Source organism: Biomphalaria glabrata, chromosome 3 (genome assembly GCF_947242115.1).
Source record: "Biomphalaria glabrata chromosome 3, xgBioGlab47.1, whole genome shotgun sequence".
Taxonomy (NCBI): domain Eukaryota; kingdom Metazoa; phylum Mollusca; class Gastropoda; family Planorbidae; genus Biomphalaria; species Biomphalaria glabrata.
The window spans coordinates 55753009-55774435 of record NC_074713.1 but is presented as its reverse complement, the minus strand read 5'-3'; the positions used below and the strand labels follow the sequence as shown (position 1 = coordinate 55774435).

The 21427-nt window shown below is 33.6% G+C and overlaps 1 protein-coding gene across 7 annotated transcripts in view; it reads right to left on the bottom strand.

Annotated features, from left to right (window-relative positions):
- Positions 1 to 21427, bottom strand: part of LOC106072528 (uncharacterized) — a 34546-nt gene that overhangs the window by 12711 nt on the left and 408 nt on the right. For 2 of the 7 annotated variants that reach the window (XM_056022747.1, XM_056022748.1), the window contains exons 2-8: positions 15867 to 16021; positions 14687 to 14821; positions 12393 to 12544; positions 6716 to 6829; positions 4330 to 4416; positions 3879 to 3956; positions 749 to 1000 (exon numbers count right to left, since the gene is read on the bottom strand). In XM_056022747.1, the coding sequence (XP_055878722.1) occupies positions 749 to 1000; positions 3879 to 3956; positions 4330 to 4416; positions 6716 to 6829; positions 12393 to 12544; positions 14687 to 14821; positions 15867 to 15978 (930 nt within the window). In that variant the 5' untranslated portion in view covers positions 15979 to 16021. Of the gene's footprint in view, positions 1 to 748; positions 1001 to 3878; positions 3957 to 4329; positions 4417 to 6715; positions 6830 to 12392; positions 12545 to 14686; positions 14822 to 15866; positions 16022 to 16980; positions 16998 to 17136; positions 17187 to 17218; positions 17236 to 21427 lie in introns of those variants that run through there. The other 5 variants (XM_056022751.1, XM_056022749.1, XM_056022754.1 and 2 more) reach the window with 5 other exon arrangements.

The window sequence follows — 21427 nt, the reverse complement described above, 5'->3', positions numbered from 1 at the left end:
AAAATAGCTGGAAGAGCCACTAACATTTTATGGTTCAGTTTGTAGCATATATCTCTCTACATTGATATTGAAAACCTGTAGATATTGATGGATAAAAAGTTTTTTTTTTTTTATTGTTTAATTTATTTTGAGCTTCAATTCAAATTTAAGATTATATATACCCCTAAATCTAAAATGAGATCATTAGCTATGGTCAGAATGATGTCATCCACACAGCAGTTCCTCTCTTCTCTCAAAGGAACGAAAAGTGTCGATACAGTTTGGGATCAGCAGCCTCGCAGGCAAGCCAGAGTGTAGCACTGTTAGCTGGTAACAGTCTAAGGGTTGCCTGCTCCTGAATTTTCCTCAGGGTTGACTCCTAAAGCCTTTCCCATACTTGGGTATACCTGCAAGGCTGCAATGGTTTGAATTCAGAGTTTTCCTTCTTCAAGGCAGGTAGCTACCCAAAGCTAATCAACCCTTCCTGCCCATTCTCCTGTTAGTGAAAACAGTTCTGCCGGACCCAATATCTGAGCAACACATGAAGGCCAGCAGTTGAACAGGTTGTAGAGGATATTTGAAATGTATGCCATTAGAAGCATTTTACAGATAGTGGAGTGCTTATTTTCTTTACCAATTTCAGCATTAAGACAACCTTACTGAACCCAACACTGCCTAAATTCATAACCAATTATGCCTACCATTACCGCCATTAAATAAGCCACAAATAATAAACCTCAGATCATAAAATAACAATGTAAAAGCTCACCCCATTAAATGAAGTCACAATTCTTGTTCCTCCATTAGGCTCTATCGCATAAGGTGTTTTCCCAAATATCCACTGTGGTCCCCCTATCTCTGCACTGGTTGGATACATATTAATATGAACGCCAGCTTTTGTCACTCTATACAGATTCCACCAATCAGTTTCATCTCCAATGTAAAGAAGTTCATTATTGGCTGTCCAGAATGGTTGTATAACACTCAGGTCTTGGCCTGAGGCATCTTTACCTCCAGCTACCTATCAGAAGTAAAATGTTAATACAGAAATGTGAGATAGGTCAATTAATATTACACAGATGGTCAAGTCAGTTGAATAATAAATAGTTGATCTGTAATATATATTGATGGCTCAGGGTTAGGTAATTACTATAAAATAATTATTTTAGACAATTGTAAAAGTCATTTACAAAAAAAGAAAGAATCCAGAAAATTCACACAACCATGGTTATTGAAATGTATAAAGTCTTTATCTAATTGTCTTGGCTACAAAGAACACCAGCCCCATGGCTACAATGGACATTCTAGAGTAAAAATTCAAGAACATTCATGGCGGAAAATACTATATAAAGAAGATCAAAGCATTACCTTTATCATGTGATGATAAATCATTCATAGCTCAATAAATCTCTACAATTTTTCTGAGCTGTGTAGTTTCAACAAACATAAGATTTAAAATTAAATTTTCTAATTTAAGCAAACAAGAGACTTGAGTTTATTTTGAGTCTTAATGCTTATTTTTGGCCTTGAGAAAGTTGGCAACAATTCTTTTCCTTGTTGGAGAGATCAAAGTTTGTTGCAATATTCAGTGAAGAAAGATTTGCAGTTTTCCAAGCTCTTTAAGCTTAAATATGAAAACTCTATCAAAGCAAGTATATAACAGGGAGCAGACATATGTGCTGATCCTAGTTTTAAAATGTGTTCAGCCCAGTAATCAAGACTAAGACTAAGATTGCTTTATTGATCCATATGGAAATTTCTTGGGATTACAAGGACTCTTTTCTCATATAAAGACAACACAACAGAAACATACACATAAATAGAACAGACACAACAAAGAGAGTTCATTCAGCGACTACACCTTTGTTGTGATAAAGCTGCTGCTATCAGTAATCAAAATGCAATTGAGCCAGTAGATGGGATTCAAGTAAAAATCCTTAAAGCGTTAAGATAACATAATTTTACTCATCCAAACAAATGGAAATTCAGTTTGACTTCAATTGTCCACTTTAGCACTACTATTATAACAGTAACAATAAAGATGCAAACATAAACAACATTCACATAGCTAACTTATCTTCTTATCTTATATTATATAATACAGACGTTATTTCAAAAATGAAGATGATTGCGTCCTACGCGTCATCCATTCAGTCATGCATATTAACCAATGTTTTAGCTTTTTTGTTACTCTTAATAACTGACATTTTTCTGGGTGGAAAGACATGCTCCAATTTGATTCCCATTTCTGTAATTCATCTAATTCTCTTTGTAAAATTTCTGTATCTTGTGTTGTTTTTATTGTTCTATATATTATGCAACCATCTGCGAATAATCTGATTTTTGTTCCTGAACTAATGCACACATACACAGGACCAGCGCTTTATGACTTAGGCTTCTAAGTACTTCTCAGTGACAAGTAACCTTGAAACACCTGACTGAAAGTGGAATAAAGAAATTTTTTAATCTTTGTTTCAGCCTTAATGGACAGGAGCTGACCATTCGTCCAGATCTGATGTCACTGTGGTTTAATGGATCCGAATCGTATGTACTCTAACTTCCATGCCAAATCTGTTCACAGGGAAACTATAAATTCCTATAACTGGTGGAGACACAAGTATCTTTGTAAAACTAACAGGAGGAATATGTTTAAGTGCTCTATGTTCATGTGTTCTACAGAAGGAAACATGTGCAATATGGAAGAGAAGGGAGCATGTTCATGTGTTCTACAGAAGGAAACATGTGCAATATGGAAGAGAAGGGAGCATGTTCATGTGTTCTACAGAAGGAAACATGTGCAATATGGAAGAGAAGGGAGCATGTTCATGTGTTCTACAGAAGGAAACATGTGCAATATGGAAGAGAAGGGAGCATGTTCATGTGTTCTACAGAAGGAAACATGTGCAATATGGAAGAGAAGGGAGCATGTTCATGTGTTCTACAGAAGGAAACATGTGCAATATGGAAGAGAAGGGAGCATGTTCATGTGTTCTACAGAAGGAAACATGTGCAATATGGAAGAGAAGGGAGCATGTTCATGTGTTCTACAGAAGGAAACATGTGCAATATGGAAGAGAAGGGAGCATGTTCATGTGTTCTACAGAAGGAAACATGTGCAATATGGAAGAGAAGGGAGCATGTTCATGTGTTCTACAGAAGGAAACATGTGCAATATGGAAGAGAAGGGAGCATGTTCATGTGTTCTACAGAAGGAAACATGTGCAATATGGAAGAGAAGGGAGCATGTTCATGTGTTCTACAGAAGGAAACATGTGCAATATGGAAGAGAAGGGAGCATGTTCATGTGTTCTACAGAAGGAAACATGTGCAATATGGAAGAGAAGGGAGCATGTTCATGTGTTCTACAGAAGGAATGTGTACTTTGAAAGGATACATGACAAGAGATGGAGAGTGAAGAAATAAACTGTTTTCTATCATAGTCAAACCACGGAAAGCTTAAATCATTTTGTCTTTCACTCATTTAAAAAAAAAATATACTTATCAATGTACATACTCTACATGATGATGAAACATTAAAGATACTAAATTCAGAAGCTGAAAGACAAAAACTATTAAAGATTGTTCAATCTATGACACCAGCAAAAAAAAAAAATTGTAAAAAAAAAGTGTGGAATTTTTTTTTTCTTCTTTTAAGTGTTTGAATATAGCTTGCTAATAGGTCACTTATCTAGACATATATGCTAGGGCTAATTCTTTACAAGTGCCATTAGAGCGTGGAATGAGTTGCCAATAAAAATCAATGACCTAGCAGAATCTCCACTGTATCCCTTTCAAATGATTGAAATATTCTGTTTACATTTGCTAAATTAAACAAAACCCTGTCAAGAGATTTACTAGAGCTTGGATTGTTCTGTTACAATCAAAGGGAAAAAACTCACCTTCTGTTGTGTCCCTGGAAGTACCTCTTGCCCAGATTTTGACAACTCAGCTAGCCAAACTTCTGTGCTATCCCAAGGCTTAACAAGACACACAAAACAACAAAAAAATTGATACTATTTGTTGAAATGCTCTCAGAAAATATTTAGAATTACAACCAAATTTTAGCAAATTTATATTAGACATATTTATTAAAAACAACAGCAACACAGTTTAAAGATGTTTCCTATGGTAATGTTATTATCTGTATTCAAGGGCTAGAGATCAAAACTGTTTCAAAATTTTTATTTACTTTTTTAAAATCAAATCTTGTTTTCATTAAAGCCTTGATTTGGCATTCAAAAAATACAGGTATGACATAATGGCACACTATTTGTATATTAAACCTACAATTAATTAATTGTATCACATGGGAGTCCTTGCTTCTAAGACACAGAAAAAAAAAAAGCCTACCATGTTAGGATGGTTCCACTGAACCCAAGCAATTTTGTGTCCATCAGGGGATACTCTAGGACATGAATAAAAATCTGCAACAGAAACCTAAGGAAAGAATGATTTACTGTTAAAAGAATAAGATTTATCTTCAAAATTCTAAATAAAGAACTGAAAGTGTGATTAACAATAGTCATGTACATTGAAACATCAACCAATCAACTCCTTGTCTACAACTAAAAAAAAACTGCTACGGCTAAAGTTGGAGGCGCTATGGCTGAGCGGTAAAAGGGCTTGGCTTCCGAACCGGGGGTTCCAGGTTCGAATCCTGGTGAAGACTGGAACTGGTGCCTCTGAGTCCACCCAGCTCTAATGGGTACCTGACATTAGTTGGGAAAAAGGAAAAGTGGTTGGTCATTGTGCTGGCAACATGACACCCTCATTAACCGTAGACTAAAAAAACAACCTTTACATATAGACTATAATGTCTGAAAGAGGAACTTTAAGGCTAAAGTTAGAGCCATGAATCAAAGTTCTTTTCTAAAACTCTCTAATAACTGTATAGAGAAAAAAACATTTGTCAATGTGGTAATCTAAGTCAAAGTCACTTTATGCTTAATACAGTAAGTGTTCACACACATTTATACCTCTACAGAATATAGAACAATAAATATGCCCTTTGTTCATGGCTGTAATATAAAAAATGAAACTATTGGCTGAAATACAATGCACATATCAAGCATGTAGTGAATACATTATGATACCCACATAAACAAGTAAACAGAAAAAAACTGATGCAATAAATCTCATGCACTACAAGTGGTTAAAATAGAATCACAAATGGAGACTTTTATTCTGTTTTAATAAGAATTATTTAACGTATCTATTTTTATTAATTTTTACAGATAAATTAAAAGCAATTATAAAAAGAACTTTTATTTTTTCAACATATGCCCCTGTACTGTATGGTGTTTGCACTCTTTTCAAACATGATTTTTTTGGGTTGAAGTATTTTGATTTTAAAAACAAAAATTAACTTCTTTTTTTTTTTTATAAGCACTCACTAAAATATGAAATTAGCAAGAAAATATAAAATCTTAGTAGATGACAAATTATACAATTAGTGTATGTGAAGAATGCAGTGAAAGAAATGTTTCAGCCATGGAACCCCAAAAAAAAAAGCAAGCAGGTTATTAGCTTCAGATTAGAAATGGGCATCTAAAAAAAACATGAATACAGCAAAAAGTAACATCAATAGTTCAATGCAGTGTACACTACTCTTTATATCATATTATAGCGATAACAACAAGATTTGGATATTATCTGATATTTAAAAAAAAAATGAACATGAGATGGCAGCTACCTTCATTCCATAAATGCCATGCAAGAAAAGAATATTATTTTCTTTTAAATAAAGTGTCAAAGTAAAATTAATCTTGGAGAACTAATGTTAATACTTAAGACTGGCTTCATAACATGAAACAACGATCAATATTAATCAAAATAAAATTAAATTCTCTTGTATCTTGAGAACTACAAGTTCAATTGAGAAGTACAAATTCAAATGAGAACTATGAATTCAAATGAGAACTACAAATTCAAATGAGAACTATGAATTCAAATGAGAACTACAAATTCAAATGAATTATGTTAAAAAAAAGGGAGTGTGTGAGATAAAAGCCTGGGCATTAGCTATGGACAGAACAATGTCAGTCACACAGCAGTTCCCCCCTCTCCATGCAGCTGATGTGTCTAAAGGTACAGTAAATATCCAATAGAGTATGGGTCAGCTATTAAATATGTAAAACTTATTTCAGTCCTTTCTTTAGGAAAATTTCTTAAATATGCGATTTTAAAATGTATGCACATGGCTTCAAAAATCACAGCCACAAAATATATTGCAAAGTACAAAAACAGCAGCAGATATCTGGGTTTGAAAAAAAAAAGCCAAATTGCAAGCTTTAAGTAATTGTCATTAAGATTTGTTTGCCAAAAAAAAAAAAAATGATAGTAGTTTTAATTTGAATGTAACAGTAAAAAATAAAATAGAATCAGAACAACACTATTTAGTGAACCCTTAAAAACATAATTCTCTTTTTCCTTAAAGATTAGAGTTATTACAAACATAGATGCAGCATAAAAGTAATAAAAATGTATTTATTATTTGAATAGTAACATAATGATTTAAAAAGTTAAATAATAGCAGTGGCAAATCTAGGAATCAAAAATATTTAAAACAGTGAAAATCATTTTAGAACAAATAACAGTGTTTAAGATTTTAATTAGTCAATGTTTAATGATTATAATACTGTTTTACTAAAGCAAAAAAAAAATTACTTTAATTTTCAATCTCAGTATTAAATTACTGTGATCAAACATCTATCACCCTAATTTTAGTACTGCTTACCAAGACAGACTGCAACTTAGTTTCTGGATCAATGACAACAATAGCATTCTGAGGCTCCTTAGCCCCTTGGGCAACCACTTCATGATCTTCTCTTACAATGTAGATCAGAGACTTCTGTGTAAAGAAAGAAGATTCAATGCAGAAGTTGCAAGTCAGAAATACAAAAAGCAACACAAAAATGTGTTTGCATATAATTACAGAAAAAAAATATCACAATCAAGAGTGAATTCATTCATAGAAATGTATGGCAGAATACATAGAAACATGAGAAGTAAATAACTTGATAGATAGAAACATGAGAAGTAAATAGCTTGATAGAAACATGAGAAGTAAATAGCTTGATAGATAGAAACATGAGAAGTAAATAACTTGATAGATAGAAACATGAGAAGTAAACAGCTTGATAGATAGAAACATGAGAAGTAAATAGCTTGATAGAAACATGAGAAGTAAATAGCTTGATAGATAGAAACATGAGAAGTAAATAGCTTGATAGAAACATGAGAAGTAAATAGCTTGATAGATAGAAACATGAGAAGTAAATAGCTTGATAGATAGAAACATGAGAAGTAAATAGCTTGATAGATAGAAACATGAGAAGTAAATAGCTTGATAGATAGAAACATGAGAAGTAAATAGCTTGATAGATAGAAACATGAGAAGTAAATAGCTTGATAGATAGAAACATGAGAAGTAAATAATTTGATACATAGAAACATGAGAAGTAAATAGCTTGATAGAAACATGAGAAGTAAATAGCTTGATAGATAGAAACATGAGAAGTAAATAGCTTGATAGATAGAAACATGAGAAGTAAATAACTTGATAGATAGAAACATGAGAAGTAAATAGCTTGATAGAAACATGAGAAGTAAATAGCTTGATAGATAGAAACATGAGAAGTAAATAACTTGATAGATAGAAACATGAGAAGTAAATAGCTTGATAGATAGAAACATGAGAAGTAAATAGCTTGATAGAAACATGAGAAGTAAATAACTTGATAGATAGAAACATGAGAAGTAAATAGCTTGATAGATAGAAACATGAGAAGTAAATAGCTTGATAGATAGAAACATGAGAAGTAAATAGCTTGATAGATAGAAACATGAGAAGTAAATAGCTTGATAGATAGAAACATGAGAAGTAAATAGCTTGATAGAAACATGAGAAGTAAATAGCTTGATAGAAACATGAGAAGTAAATAGCTTGATAGATAGAAACATGAGAAGTAAATAGCTTGATAGATAGAAACATGAGAAGTAAATAACTTGATAGATAGAAACATGAGAAGTAAATAGCTTGATAGATAGAAACATGAGAAGTAAATAACTTGATAGATAGAAACATGAGAAGTAAATAGCTTGATAGATAGAAACATGAGAAGTAAATAGCTTGATAGATAGAAACATGAGAAGTAAATAGCTTGATAGATAGAAACATGAGAAGTAAATAGCTTGATAGATAGAAACATGAGAAGTAAATAGCTTGATAGATAGAAACATGAGAAGTAAATAGCTTGATAGATAGAAACATGAGAAGTAAATAGCTTGATAGATAGAAACATGAGAAGTAAATAGCTTGATAGATAGAAACATGAGAAGTAAATAGCTTGATAGATAGAAACATGAGAAGTAAATAGCTTGATAGATAGAAACATGAGAAGTAAATAGCTTGATAGATAGAAACATGAGAAGTAAATAGCTTGATAGATAGAAACATGAGAAGTAAATAGCTTGATAGATAGAAACATGAGAAGTAAATAACTTGATAGATAGAAACATGAGAAGTAAATAGCTTGATAGATAGAAACATGAGAAGTAAATAGCTTGATAGATAGAAACATGAGAAGTAAATAGCTTGATAGATAGAAACATGAGAAGTAAATAACTTGATAGATAGAAACATGAGAAGTAAATAGCTTGATAGATAGAAACATGAGAAGTAAATAGCTTGATAGATAGAAACATGAGAAGTAAATAACTTGATAGATAGAAACATGAGAAGTAAATAACTTGATAGATAGAAACATGAGAAGTAAATAGCTTGATAGATAGAAACATGAGAAGTAAATAGCTTGATAGATAGAAACATAAGAAGTAAATAGCTTGATAGATAGAAACATGAGAAGTAAATAGCTTGATAGATAGAAACATGAGAAGTAAATAGCTTGATAGATAGAAACATGAGAAGTGAATAGCTTGATAGATAGAAACATGAGAAGTAAATAGCTTGATAGATAGAAACATGAGAAGTAAATAGCTTGATAGATAGAAACATGAGAAGTAAATAGCTTGATAGATAGAAACATGAGAAGTAAATAGCTTGATAGATAGAAACATGAGAAGTAAATAGCTTGATAGATAGAAACATGAGAAGTAAATAGCTTGATAGATAGAAACATGAGAAGTAAATAACTTGATAGATAGAAACATGAGAAGTAAATAGCTTGATAGATAGAAACATGAGAAGTAAATAACTTGATAGATAGAAACATGAGAAGTAAATAGCTTGATAGATAGAAACATGAGAAGTAAATAGCTTGATAGATAGAAACATGAGAAGTGAATAGCTTGATAGATAGAAACATGAGAAGTGAATAGCTTGATAGATAGAAACATGAGAAGTAAATAGCTTGATAGATAGAAACATGAGAAGTAAATAGCTTGATAGATAGAAACATGAGAAGTAAATAGCTTGATAGATAGAAACATGAGAAGTAAATAGCTTGATAGATAGAAACATGAGAAGTAAATAGCTTGATAGATAGAAACATGAGAAGTAAATAGCTTGATAGATAGAAACATGAGAAGTAAATAGCTTGATAGATAGAAACATGAGAAGTAAATAGCTTGATAGATAGAAACATGAGAAGTAAATAACTTGATAGATAGAAACATGAGAAGTAAATAGCTTGATAGATAGAAACATGAGAAGTAAATAGCTTGATAGATAGAAACATGAGAAGTAAATAGCTTGATAGATAGAAACATGAGAAGTAAATAACTTGATAGATAGAAACATGAGAAGTAAATAGCTTGATAGATAGAAACATGAGAAGTAAATAGCTTGATAGATAGAAACATGAGAAGTAAATAGCTTGATAGATAGAAACATGAGAAGTAAATAGCTTGATAGATAGAAACATGAGAAGTAAATAGCTTGATAGATAGAAACATGAGAAGTAAATAGCTTGATAGATAGAAACATGAGAAGTAAATAGCTTGATAGATAGAAACATGAGAAGTAAATAGCTTGATAGATAGAAACATGAGAAGTAAATAGCTTGATAGATAGAAACATGAGAAGTAAATAGCTTGATAGATAGAAACATGAGAAGTAAATAGCTTGATAGATAGAAACATGAGAAGTAAATAGCTTGATAGATAGAAACATGAGAAGTAAATAGCTTGATAGATAGAAACATGAGAAGTAAATAGCTTGATAGATAGAAACATGAGAAGTAAATAGCTTGATAGATAGAAACATGAGAAGTAAATAGCTTGATAGATAGAAACATGAGAAGTAAATAGCTTGATAGATAGAAACATGAGAAGTAAATAGCTTGATAGATAGAAACATGAGAAGTGAATAGCTTGATAGATAGAAACATGAGAAGTGAATAGCTTGATAGATAGAAACATGAGAAGTAAATAGCTTGATAGATAGAAACATGAGAAGTAAATAGCTTGATAGATAGAAACATGAGAAGTAAATAGCTTGATAGATAGAAACATGAGAAGTAAATAGCTTGATAGATAGAAACATGAGAAGTAAATAGCTTGATAGATAGAAACATGAGAAGTAAATAGCTTGATAGATAGAAACATGAGAAGTAAATAGCTTGATAGATAGAAACATGAGAAGTAAATAGCTTGATAGATAGAAACATGAGAAGTAAATAGCTTGATAGATAGAAACATGAGAAGTAAATAGCTTGATAGAAACATGAGAAGTAAATAGCTTGATAGATAGAAACATGAGAAGTAAATAGCTTGATAGATAGAAACATGAGAAGTAAATAGCTTGATAGATAGAAACATGAGAAGTAAATAGCTTGATAGATAGAAACATGAGAAGTAAATAGCTTGATAGATAGAAACATGAGAAGTAAATAGCTTGATAGATAGAAACATGAGAAGTAAATAGCTTGATAGATAGAAACATGAGAAGTAAATAGCTTGATAGATAGAAACATGAGAAGTAAATAGCTTGATAGATAGAAACATGAGAAGTAAATAGCTTGATAGATAGAAATGTTCAATGTTACACTTGGTAACTACACACTTCAATGTTACACTTGGTAACTACACACTTCAATGTTACACTTGGTAACTACACACTTCAATGTTACACTTGGTAACTACACACTTCAATGTTACACTTGGTAACTACACACTTCAATGTTACACTTGGTAACTACACACTTCAATGTTACACTTGGTAACTACACACTTCAATGTTACACTTGGTAACTACACACTTCAATGTTACACTTGGTAACTACACACTTCAATGTTACACTTGGTAACTACACACTTCAATGTTACACTTGGTAACTACACACTTCAATGTTACACTTGGTAACTACACACTTCAATGTTACACTTGGTAACTACACACTTCAATGTTACACTTGGTAACTACACACTTCAATGTTACACTTGGTAACTACACACTTCAATGTTACACTTGGTAACTATTAGTACAAGATCCCTTTTTTTTGTGAAATAGTACATTCACCCCACACTACTTCAGCATAAGTGGTGGGAAGCGTGGTCGAGAGACCAAGTGCGCTTGAACTTGGCTTGGCTACCTAGAAGGGGGCTCGAGGTTCGACACCCGACTCAGGCAGATTTGTGTTTACTGAGCGCCTAAAGGCAGCACGGAAAACCAACTCCTAGATACCCCCTCCCCCCACTGGTCCACAAATGAGATTGGACCAAAAGCGCTCTGAGGATGCTATAAGCATGAAAGTAGCGCTATATAAAAGCTATAATAATAATAATAATATAATAATAAAAATAAGCCTCAAAAGTAGCTTGAAGGGAGAATGAACTGAAATGTGGCTGTAATGACTCAAGAAGAAACTTTATATGAAATGTTCATTTGCCGTCTGGCTAAAAGTACACAGATGTTTTGCCAGTCCTACTTGGCGTGTCAGAGAAAACAATGACATCTTTTTAATCAGAAGTTAATTTCATCAATATTGAAATAGCTCTCATGAAACAATTCTCTTCAAAGTGCAGTCCTACCTTGACTTCTATCAAGTTATCTCCAGCCTATATGTTACAAACAAAAAGTGATAAACCAAACACACCCAGATGATTACCATTGAAAAGATAAAAACCTGAAGGGCTTCTGTGAAGGTCTAAGGAATACTCTTTCCAAATTTCATACAGATTTGTGGTTAAACAGTTTTTTTTTATTGATTTAAATAGATCATAGAGTGTGATACTTCATGACCAATATCTAGTTCCATATCTCCCAGCAGGTGATCATGAATATACATCTGAATATTTTTTTTTAATTTGTGATTCCCATGGTGGGAAGTGATCCTGAGACTTCTGCAAAGATTTTATTTTATCAACATTGGTCAAACAGTATTAATTTATATATAAAACAAATATACATAGCAATTTTCTTTATATATTAAAAGAAAAAAAGGAAATATTACCTGAGGTGACCAGACACCATCAGCATAGCGATATTTTTTTGAGATATCTGTTACTGGTTCGGGAACTGCTGATGGATCAGTCTGCCTGTACAAAACTTGGTCAGTAAAATTTGAAAAGTAGACAACTCCCTGGTAGACAAAGAAATCACCACCTAAAAACACAAATAAGAGGTCACAGACACACAAAAAAGGATTACAATGTCGATTCTAACTCATTGTGAGCCACATGAGTAGTTATAACCTTGTAGAACCTTAAACACATGAAACATTTGAATTAGTGGCCAAAAGGGCACAACATTTAAAGAGTTTGAATATGTAAAGCTGTTTTATTGATAAGAATAACATACAAATGTGAATAACAAAGTCAATACAGACTATTATGAGACTATGTGATAAAAGTTAAACTTAAATATTGCATTCAGTTAAACTTAAATATTGCATTCTGTTTTCTTCTTTTTTTTTTTCTTCTTACTATAAGCGGAAAGTTCAGATAACTTGTCATATATCTAAGATGAACTCCATTGTTTTCAGATCATACAGCTTTCCATACAAAGGACTGTTTTGGTGCCAGTTTTTTGTTTGGGCTTCTTCATAAAGCAATGAGACATGTTTGGTATTGTTTGGAGACACTCCACAATGCATGTTTCACTGGCTTCAATCAACTTCCCAGAACATGTGTTGCCTCATTTTATTGTGCCCTGTTCAAAGGTGAATATTGACTGTGTTGAGATAGAATGTAACATGCATCCTTTTCCTGAAGTTTGAGTGAGAACTCTTCTATTTTTGGTCAACACTACTCTCTATCTTTTTCTTTATCTCTTACAGATATAGTGGAATTTAAGACTGCTAACTTATTCTCCCATATAGTGGAATTTCAGACTGCTAACTTATTCTCCCATATAGTGGAATTTAAGACTGCTAACTTATTCTCCCATATAGTGGAATTTAAGACTGCTAACTTATTCTCCCATATAGTGGAATTTAAGACTGCTAACTTATTCTCCCATATAGTGGAATTTAAGACTGCTAACTTATTCTCCCATATAGTGGAATTTAAGACTGCTAACTTATTCTCCCATATAGTGGAATTTAAGACTGCTAACTTATTCTCCCATTTAGTGGAATTTAAGACTGATAACTTATTCTCCCATATAGGATGGCTGCCTGGTCGTGCGGTTTGCACGCTGGACTGTCGTTCAGATTATTGATGGCCCCAGGTTCAAACCCTGCACGCTCCCATCCCCCATCGTCATGCGATAGGTTCGGACTAGGAAGTAAACTATCTTCAACTGTGAAGTAACATCCGAAACATGTAAAACAAACAAACAATTTATAGTGGAATTTAAGACTTCTTACCTATTCTCACATATATTGGAATTTAAGACTTCTTACCTATTCTCACATATATTGGAATTTAAGACTTCTTACTTATTCCCCATATTTGGCAGTGTCAGTTTTTTCATATTCTTCTGTTTGAAAGTGTGCTGGGATCCACTGGAGAACGGTTTTCTTGTTATTATTGTTGAGATTTAAAAGAGCTGTCTTGACTTGTTTGATACAGGAGGCATTAGATTTTAAAAAATTTTTGGCATTCGTCAGATAGACAATCTGGCTGTTTGCGTACATGGATGGTTTATTAGTGTGATTAGCAGCTAGTTCTAATGCTCCCATTTCTGCTCTGTGGCTATGGCAATGAACTTTTCCTATCTTTCTCAATTGGGTCATTCAATAAATAAAACAGCTGTGGTGGATTCTTGAGATGATCCTTCTGTATACACAGACCCACTGGTTGTTGGTACATTAGATTTGTAGAAAAATATTCACTATTTCCTTTTGCTCTTTCTGACTGCTATCCGATTTTATTGGTAATGTTTTCAATATTGTTTCTTATAGAAGAAAGAGAGCTTTGATCAAAGGGAAGAGAGTCATTGCATTGTTTAAGTTAACTGATTCATAAGTTTTAATTTCTAAATAGTGTTTCTTTGAAGTTAAAGATTCTTGTATAAAATTAGTTCTTTTCAGTCAGTTTTGGGTGTCTGACTTTCAGACCCCTGTCAGACCTTGCAATCTATAGGGCTGATGATGTAAAGGTCATTTGTTTCTGTGGCACATGATTAATGAGGGTGTCAGCACAATCACCAGCCACCTTTTTTTTTTTCATGTCATGTCAGGTACCCTTTAAAATTGAGTGGACTCAGGAGTGCTCTAAAAATCCAAAATCCAAGACTTTATTGGGATTCGAACCCGACACCCCTTAAAACATTAATTTGATTTTTTTTTTTTAAATTATTTACCTCCATATTCATGAACTGTTGATCTGGCATTAAAGTCTTTTGGTGTCCACTGCACCACTTGTCCATTCTGATCTGATGAGCAAATGACGTAACGCCCTTTCTCTTGAAAGTGAATTTCAGTCCAGTAAACAGTGTCTAGGGAATCAAGCAAACAAAATGAATAGTTTTTTAGAATGAAGAATTTTACTGTATACTTTAGACTTTTTAAAAATAAACCTAGGAAATCCCGGCTCAACCATGTTGTCTACGCACTTCATTAATTAGACATACGAGTTTTTTTTTCTAGAAAGCCAAGGACAAAATAAAACAAAATGATATAGTTATACCGGTACCTACATTTCATTTTGCTTTTATAAATTTTGACACACAAAAACATGTATTCAGTCAATCAGGGTTTCATATGGCAAAAAAAAAAAAATTAACAGCTGCAGGCAGGCCTTAGAGTGGAACCCCCAGGGAACAATAGGCAGAGGAAGCCCAAAAAGAACATGGCGGCGCAGTGTACTAGAAGATGCCGAGAGGACTGGGAAGAGCTGGGAAACCATAAAAAAACAAGCTAGAGACCGTGGAGAGTGGCGTGTTTTTGTTGAGGCTCCTATGTTCCATGAGGAACCCAAAGGAATGATGATGATTAACAGCTGCGGTTTTGATCATGAAATATTAGTTGTTCTAAACCCAAGGCAAGTAATAACAGATTAAATTTTGATTTTTTTCGTCCATTGCAAGTGGAATATTTTTGACAGGTGAGTGGTGAATAAATGAATGAATCAGGATTGTTGTGTATAGATATATAAAACATGCAATGTTTTTAGCTTAAATATAGATGGCTGTATGGTCATGTGATATACACTCTGGACTGCCATCCTGATGGTACCGGGTTCAGAACCAGTTCATTGCCATCACCCGTCATCCTGTTCCAAGGTTGGAGCCTGCATTACATTCAAACTAGAGACATCAAAATCATTAAGTCACCTCCAGAACATGTTTCAGTTTGAGCCTGCATTACATTCAGACTAGAGACATTATAATCATTAAGTCACCTCCAGAACATGTCCCAATTTGAGCATGCATTACATTCAAACTAGAGACATTAAAATCATTTACTCACCTCTTATTGTTTGATTGTTTGCTAAAATGTCATATAGGAAGCAGATACATGGTTACGCAAATGTTTCAGTACCTGAAAAGGTTGGGTCATCGTCAACTTTCAACAAATGCAGATCAACACCGCTTTCTGTTGTCATCTTGCTAGAAATGGGAGACTCCCAAGTTCCATAACCAGCTACTTTCATTTTTTCTTATTATGTGAAAGCCTATCTTGAGAAAATAAAAGAACTGTAGAAAGAATATAAGCATTATATTAAAACTGTTGATTATAAATATTGAATTCATTTGATTAATCTTGGTCTATTTCAGCATCTAAGTGCTATATAATCAATATAGATCTATTCTATAGGCCAATTAACTTAGTAACTAGTCTCAGACTATATGATATAGATATAGATATAGAATAATATTTATTATATTTTAAATATCTTAAAATCTAGATCTATACTATTTCTATACTTTGATATAATCTAATCTAAATCTATAATCAGAAAATAATAGAAATTAGAAAATTTAAATAGCTAACAATCTTGTCTAGATCTAGATTTAGATCTATATAGTGACAATGACAGTCTATTAATAACTAGATCTATTATTCTATAGTGTCAATAGTGACTATACTATACTCAGTATATATCATATCAGTGCTTTTTTTTGTACTCAGAGATGGATTGCTTAACTTTTAACTACTAATAAATTAATAATAATATAATAATAAGACAGGGGTAGAGTCTCTATCTATAGACAATTTTGTATGTAGTAAAATTTAGTTAATTTAGTTTATTAGTCTTCTTTACTAGACTAGAATTCTACTCTAGATCTAGAGTTCTGGACTAGACTAGTAGTAAGTAGTAGTAGGCCTACTACTACTACTTACTACTAGAATCTAGCTAGGTATACTAATACTGCTATACACAGTATAGTCCTAACCTAAGGCCTAAGAAAAATAAACAATAAAGTAATAAAGATAAGTTATTTTAGTTATTACTCTAGATATTATCCTTCTGATGGCCTTTTTTTTTTAATCAAGTGACAAGTTTAAATCCTATATCCGGTCTATATATAGATCTATAATATACTCTATATAAAATAGATCTATAGAAGATACAAATTAATTACAATCTATTACTAACGTGACTGTATATGTAAATAAGTATTACATTATTTAAGTGTATTAATTGTATTACATTTAGAATTTAGTAGTGTTACAGATCTAGTCAATCTAGACAATAATCATAATGATTATAATCATCCGAATAATGGTCTAAGTCTAGATGACTCTAGATATATCATATAGTGAATAGATCTAGATTGTAGATCATCTACTACTCATGATGATCTACTATCTAGCCTAGCGAGTAGATCTAGTCCTATCATACTCTTATCATACTCTTATGATTATCTACCAATACTAAACAAAATCACATGTTAGTTATGGTTCCCTCCCCTTTGTTTTTGTTTCGTTTTAGATCAACATTGTTTCGGATGATCCTTCAGTTTTATACTACTAGTACTACTACTACTAGATTAGATATAGTCCAGTGTTTCTCAAACTTTTGCCGGTGTAGCGTCGTCCCATCACTTGGCTATGGGAAGACAATTATAAAATGGTCGTGGTTAGCGCTGTCGTGCTTACAGTCGTCTGATCATTACCTATGGTCGGAACGATGTCGCCTACACAGCAGCCCCCTCCCCCATCTCCACGTAGCTGATGTATCCAAAGGAACGGCAAGTGGCCGATATAAGTGGTCAGCGACATCGTGGCAGGCTCAGCCAGGGTGTAGCACGAAGGGCCTACAATGTGCTGCAATTTAACTACATAAGGTTCGCCGGCTTCTGATTTTTACACAGGGTTGACCCCAGAATCCTTTATCCTGTTTGGATATAGCTATAAAGGCAGCATAGATTTGAATTCAGAGTTTTCATTCTCCTAGGACCAACCAAGGCTAAAAGGTATCTTTTGGATTCTAGGCTATATAAATCTTGTTTAGTCTAGATCTAGGCTTAAATTATAAAAGATTTTTCTTGAAAATCTGAGAAAAGAAAAGAAAGGTTTTCCTTATCTTGACCACACCTGGAAAATCGGATATGTCCGTTAGTCTTAATATAATATCAATCTCTCTCTTTTTTCTGTGGGCTAATATAATTTAAAAAAAATAAATAAATTTTCTTAAAATTACGTTTAAATTGGGTGTAACTTTTTCACAAGGTGATAATGTCTCATTTAGAATGACACTGCTAGATCTAGATAGCAACACCACAATCATCGCCATGAATACGATTTACTGCACTCGACGAAATAATGATAATTTAAAACAAGGTTATAGGCCTAAAGACAGTTTGTGAGGGAAACACAAACTCAAAATCGGCCCCCGAAGTGGTCCACCCAGGCAGGTAAAAAGGCAGGTTTCAATATTTTCAGAAAGAATATCAGAATGAAATTCTATCAAAGGCAATTAAATGACATAGAAGAATGGAGAAACAAAAGATGACAGATCATGTGTGGTGCCCCAACGGTCCAGCAGACCAAGTTATAGGTGAAAGTGAATGTAAAATTAGACGTGAGCCTGGCTTAACTGATGTCTTAAATTCTAATGAGTATCTAATTGATCTAATTATTTTGTAAAGGGTCAATCTCTTATTCAAAGCCTCAAGAAAAAATGTTCGTAAAAAAAAAAATCCTTTAGTTTAGTGTTCCATGGTGATATGGTAGCCCTGCAGTTCATGCGAAAATATGAAAAACTACCTATTAACCTAAATGTTGTTTTAAACTATGTTCCACTTATATGCATATTAAATAGATTTTTTCTCTTTAAAAAAAAGTCTTTTTTTTTTGTAAATGTATAGTATTTATTAAAGTATGACAGAACTTACATAACAGCATTACAATTGTAAAAAAAAAATATATTGTTTTTACCAAAAATATATCATTTTTATAAAAAATGGTACATACTGATCTTCCTTACTAAAAGGTCTCCGGAGTTTGTTAGTATTAGTAGTAAAATGGTGTATTTTTATGAAAAAAAAACAACTGCTTGTTTAATTGATTTTAAAAATGAGATTTTTCGCTTTCAGAAAGACAAAAGTAGCCGTTGCATCGGAACTTTGAATGGTCTAAAATTTTATGATGTCAGATTTTCACTACCTTTTCTAGTTTACGAGATCTAAGCGGGACCACGGACAGACGGACGGACAGACATTCCACACAAAACTAATAGCGTCTTTTTCCCTTTCGGGGCCGCTAAAAAAACATGATGGAGTTTGAATGAATCAACCAACCTAAAATGTAGATCTATTTAAACATATGCGCACCATCTCAAGCTGTTTTTTTAAATCCACTTAAACAGTTCTCAGTATTTGAAGTGTGGACAATTTATAAAAGAGGCAGAAGCATGGTCCTAATTAAGTTATCTTCCTTCAAAAAGGCAGCACACAATGAAACAAGTCCCTTTTTTTTTAAATAGCTGATTGGCAAATAATAAAACATATTGTTGCTCGAATCCTTGTTTTAATCTATTTGGTGGCCCCTTGATTACGACAATAAATTGATTTGTCTAACAATGGTCTAACACAGGGGTTCTCAACCTATGGGACGCGACCCCCTTGGGGGTCGATTGACGATTTGCCAAGGGTCGCCTAAGACCATCGAAAATATGGATTGTTATTGTCTACTCTTCTATTGCTGTATGTGTGTGTGGGGGGGGGGGGGGGGATCGCGTCAGAGTGGGGTGTTGTAAAAAAGGGGTAGCCGAGCTTAAAAGGTTGAGAACCGCTGGTCTAACATCAAATTTGATCATGTGACAGAGAAGATAACGTTGTCTTAATTAAAAACTTGAATTTATACAGCTGCCATATGTAAGGGTATGGGGGACCTCTGGATAGAAGGGTCGGTGAAGAGCCAATTTAATCTCTCGATTACTCTTGGTAAAATCCTTCCAGTTAATCAAAGCAGGGTCGAATTTAAGTAAAATGGAGGCCGAGGATCAGAATTTTTTGTGTGGTGCCCACAGGGAAGGGATTTTTTTTTTGGAAGCCCCTACATGTAGGCTTAAGAATTAATACAAATCCACTTAATAATAATACTTATATCTAAAAGCATGACATATTTTAGAGGAAAGAAATATAGAGACTAGAATACGTGTAAACTGTAACCAGTGGCGTAGCAAGGTACCCGTGGGCCCGGGTTCAGGAACATCTTGGTGGGCCCCCCTCCAGCCAATAAGACAAATTTAGTGTGTGACAAAAATGAGTAATCTAAATGTAAAGTAATTCGAATGGATGGTTTTGGCTCATACGATGTGAATGTGTGGGCATTGCATCGTATTTCGTTTCAAAATCAACCACCGCTAGAAAAGAAAAAAAAAACTTCAAATGGATGGCTTTGAGGTCATACGATGTGAATGAGTAGGCATTGCATCGTATTGGTTTCAAAATCAACCACTGCTAGAAAAGAAAACAAACAAACAAACTTCGAATGGATGGTTTTGAGTTCATACGATGTGAATGTGTGGGCATTGGCATCGTATTGGTTTCAAAATCAACCACTGCTAGAAAAGAAAACAAACAAACTTCAAATGGATGGTTTTGAGGTCATACGATGTGAATGTGTGGGCATTGCATCGTATTGGTTTCAAAGTCAACCACTGCTAGAAAAGAAAACAAACAAACTTCAAATGGATGGTTTTGAGGTCATACGATGTGAATGTGTGGGCATTGCATCGTATTGGTTTCAAAATCAACCACTGCTAGAAAAGAAAACAAACAAACAAACTTCGAATGGATGGTTTTGAGGTCATACGATGTGAATGTGTAGGCATTGCATCGTATTGGTTTCAAAATCAACCACCGCTTGAATCCGCTGTCAGAATAATTTAAATCGGCACTCGCTGAACCTCCAAGAAAACATTCAACATTTATATTTCATTTGTCCTTGACAAAAATTGTTTAGTATGGGGATCGAACCCAGGACTTGCGTGTCAACAACCAGTCATTCTAATATGTGCAGCAGTTTGTTTTTTGAAATAAATGATTCAGTCTTTTACAATACCTAGATCTGCATGTCGAACATGTTGGTTCTAGAATCTATTTTTATTTCTTTTCTCTTCTGAAACAGATATTGTTAAATCTGAGTTAGTGCTTTTGGAGATTTTGGAGATAATGGCCTCATGACCAATCTACCCACTGTCTCGCGCCCCCCAGTCCCCCTCCCCACCTCCGAGGTGCTGTCGATGATAACGTTTAGAAGCTTAACGTGTAGGACAAAATTTTAAGGTTGCATATGGTTGCTACCTAAAGCTAACGAGTTACTCCTGCCAAGTTTGTACAAATGCCCCTTCTTCTCTAGTGCTATTAGAACATGGAATGGGTTGGTTAACTTGCATGACTAATGACTAAATGCATGACGCATATGACGCAAATCATCTTCTTTATGGAAGTAACGTCTGTATTTTATCTGATTCTTTGGCCAACGGTTAACGATCTGGGTGTCATGTGGCCAGTAAAACGACCAACAGCCTTTGCTTTCCCCAACTAAAGTTAGGTAGACATTAGAGTTGGGTGGACTCAGGGGAGCCTTAAAAATCCCGAAATTCAAAATCCCAGACCGAGATTCGAACCCAGGACCCCAGGTTCGGA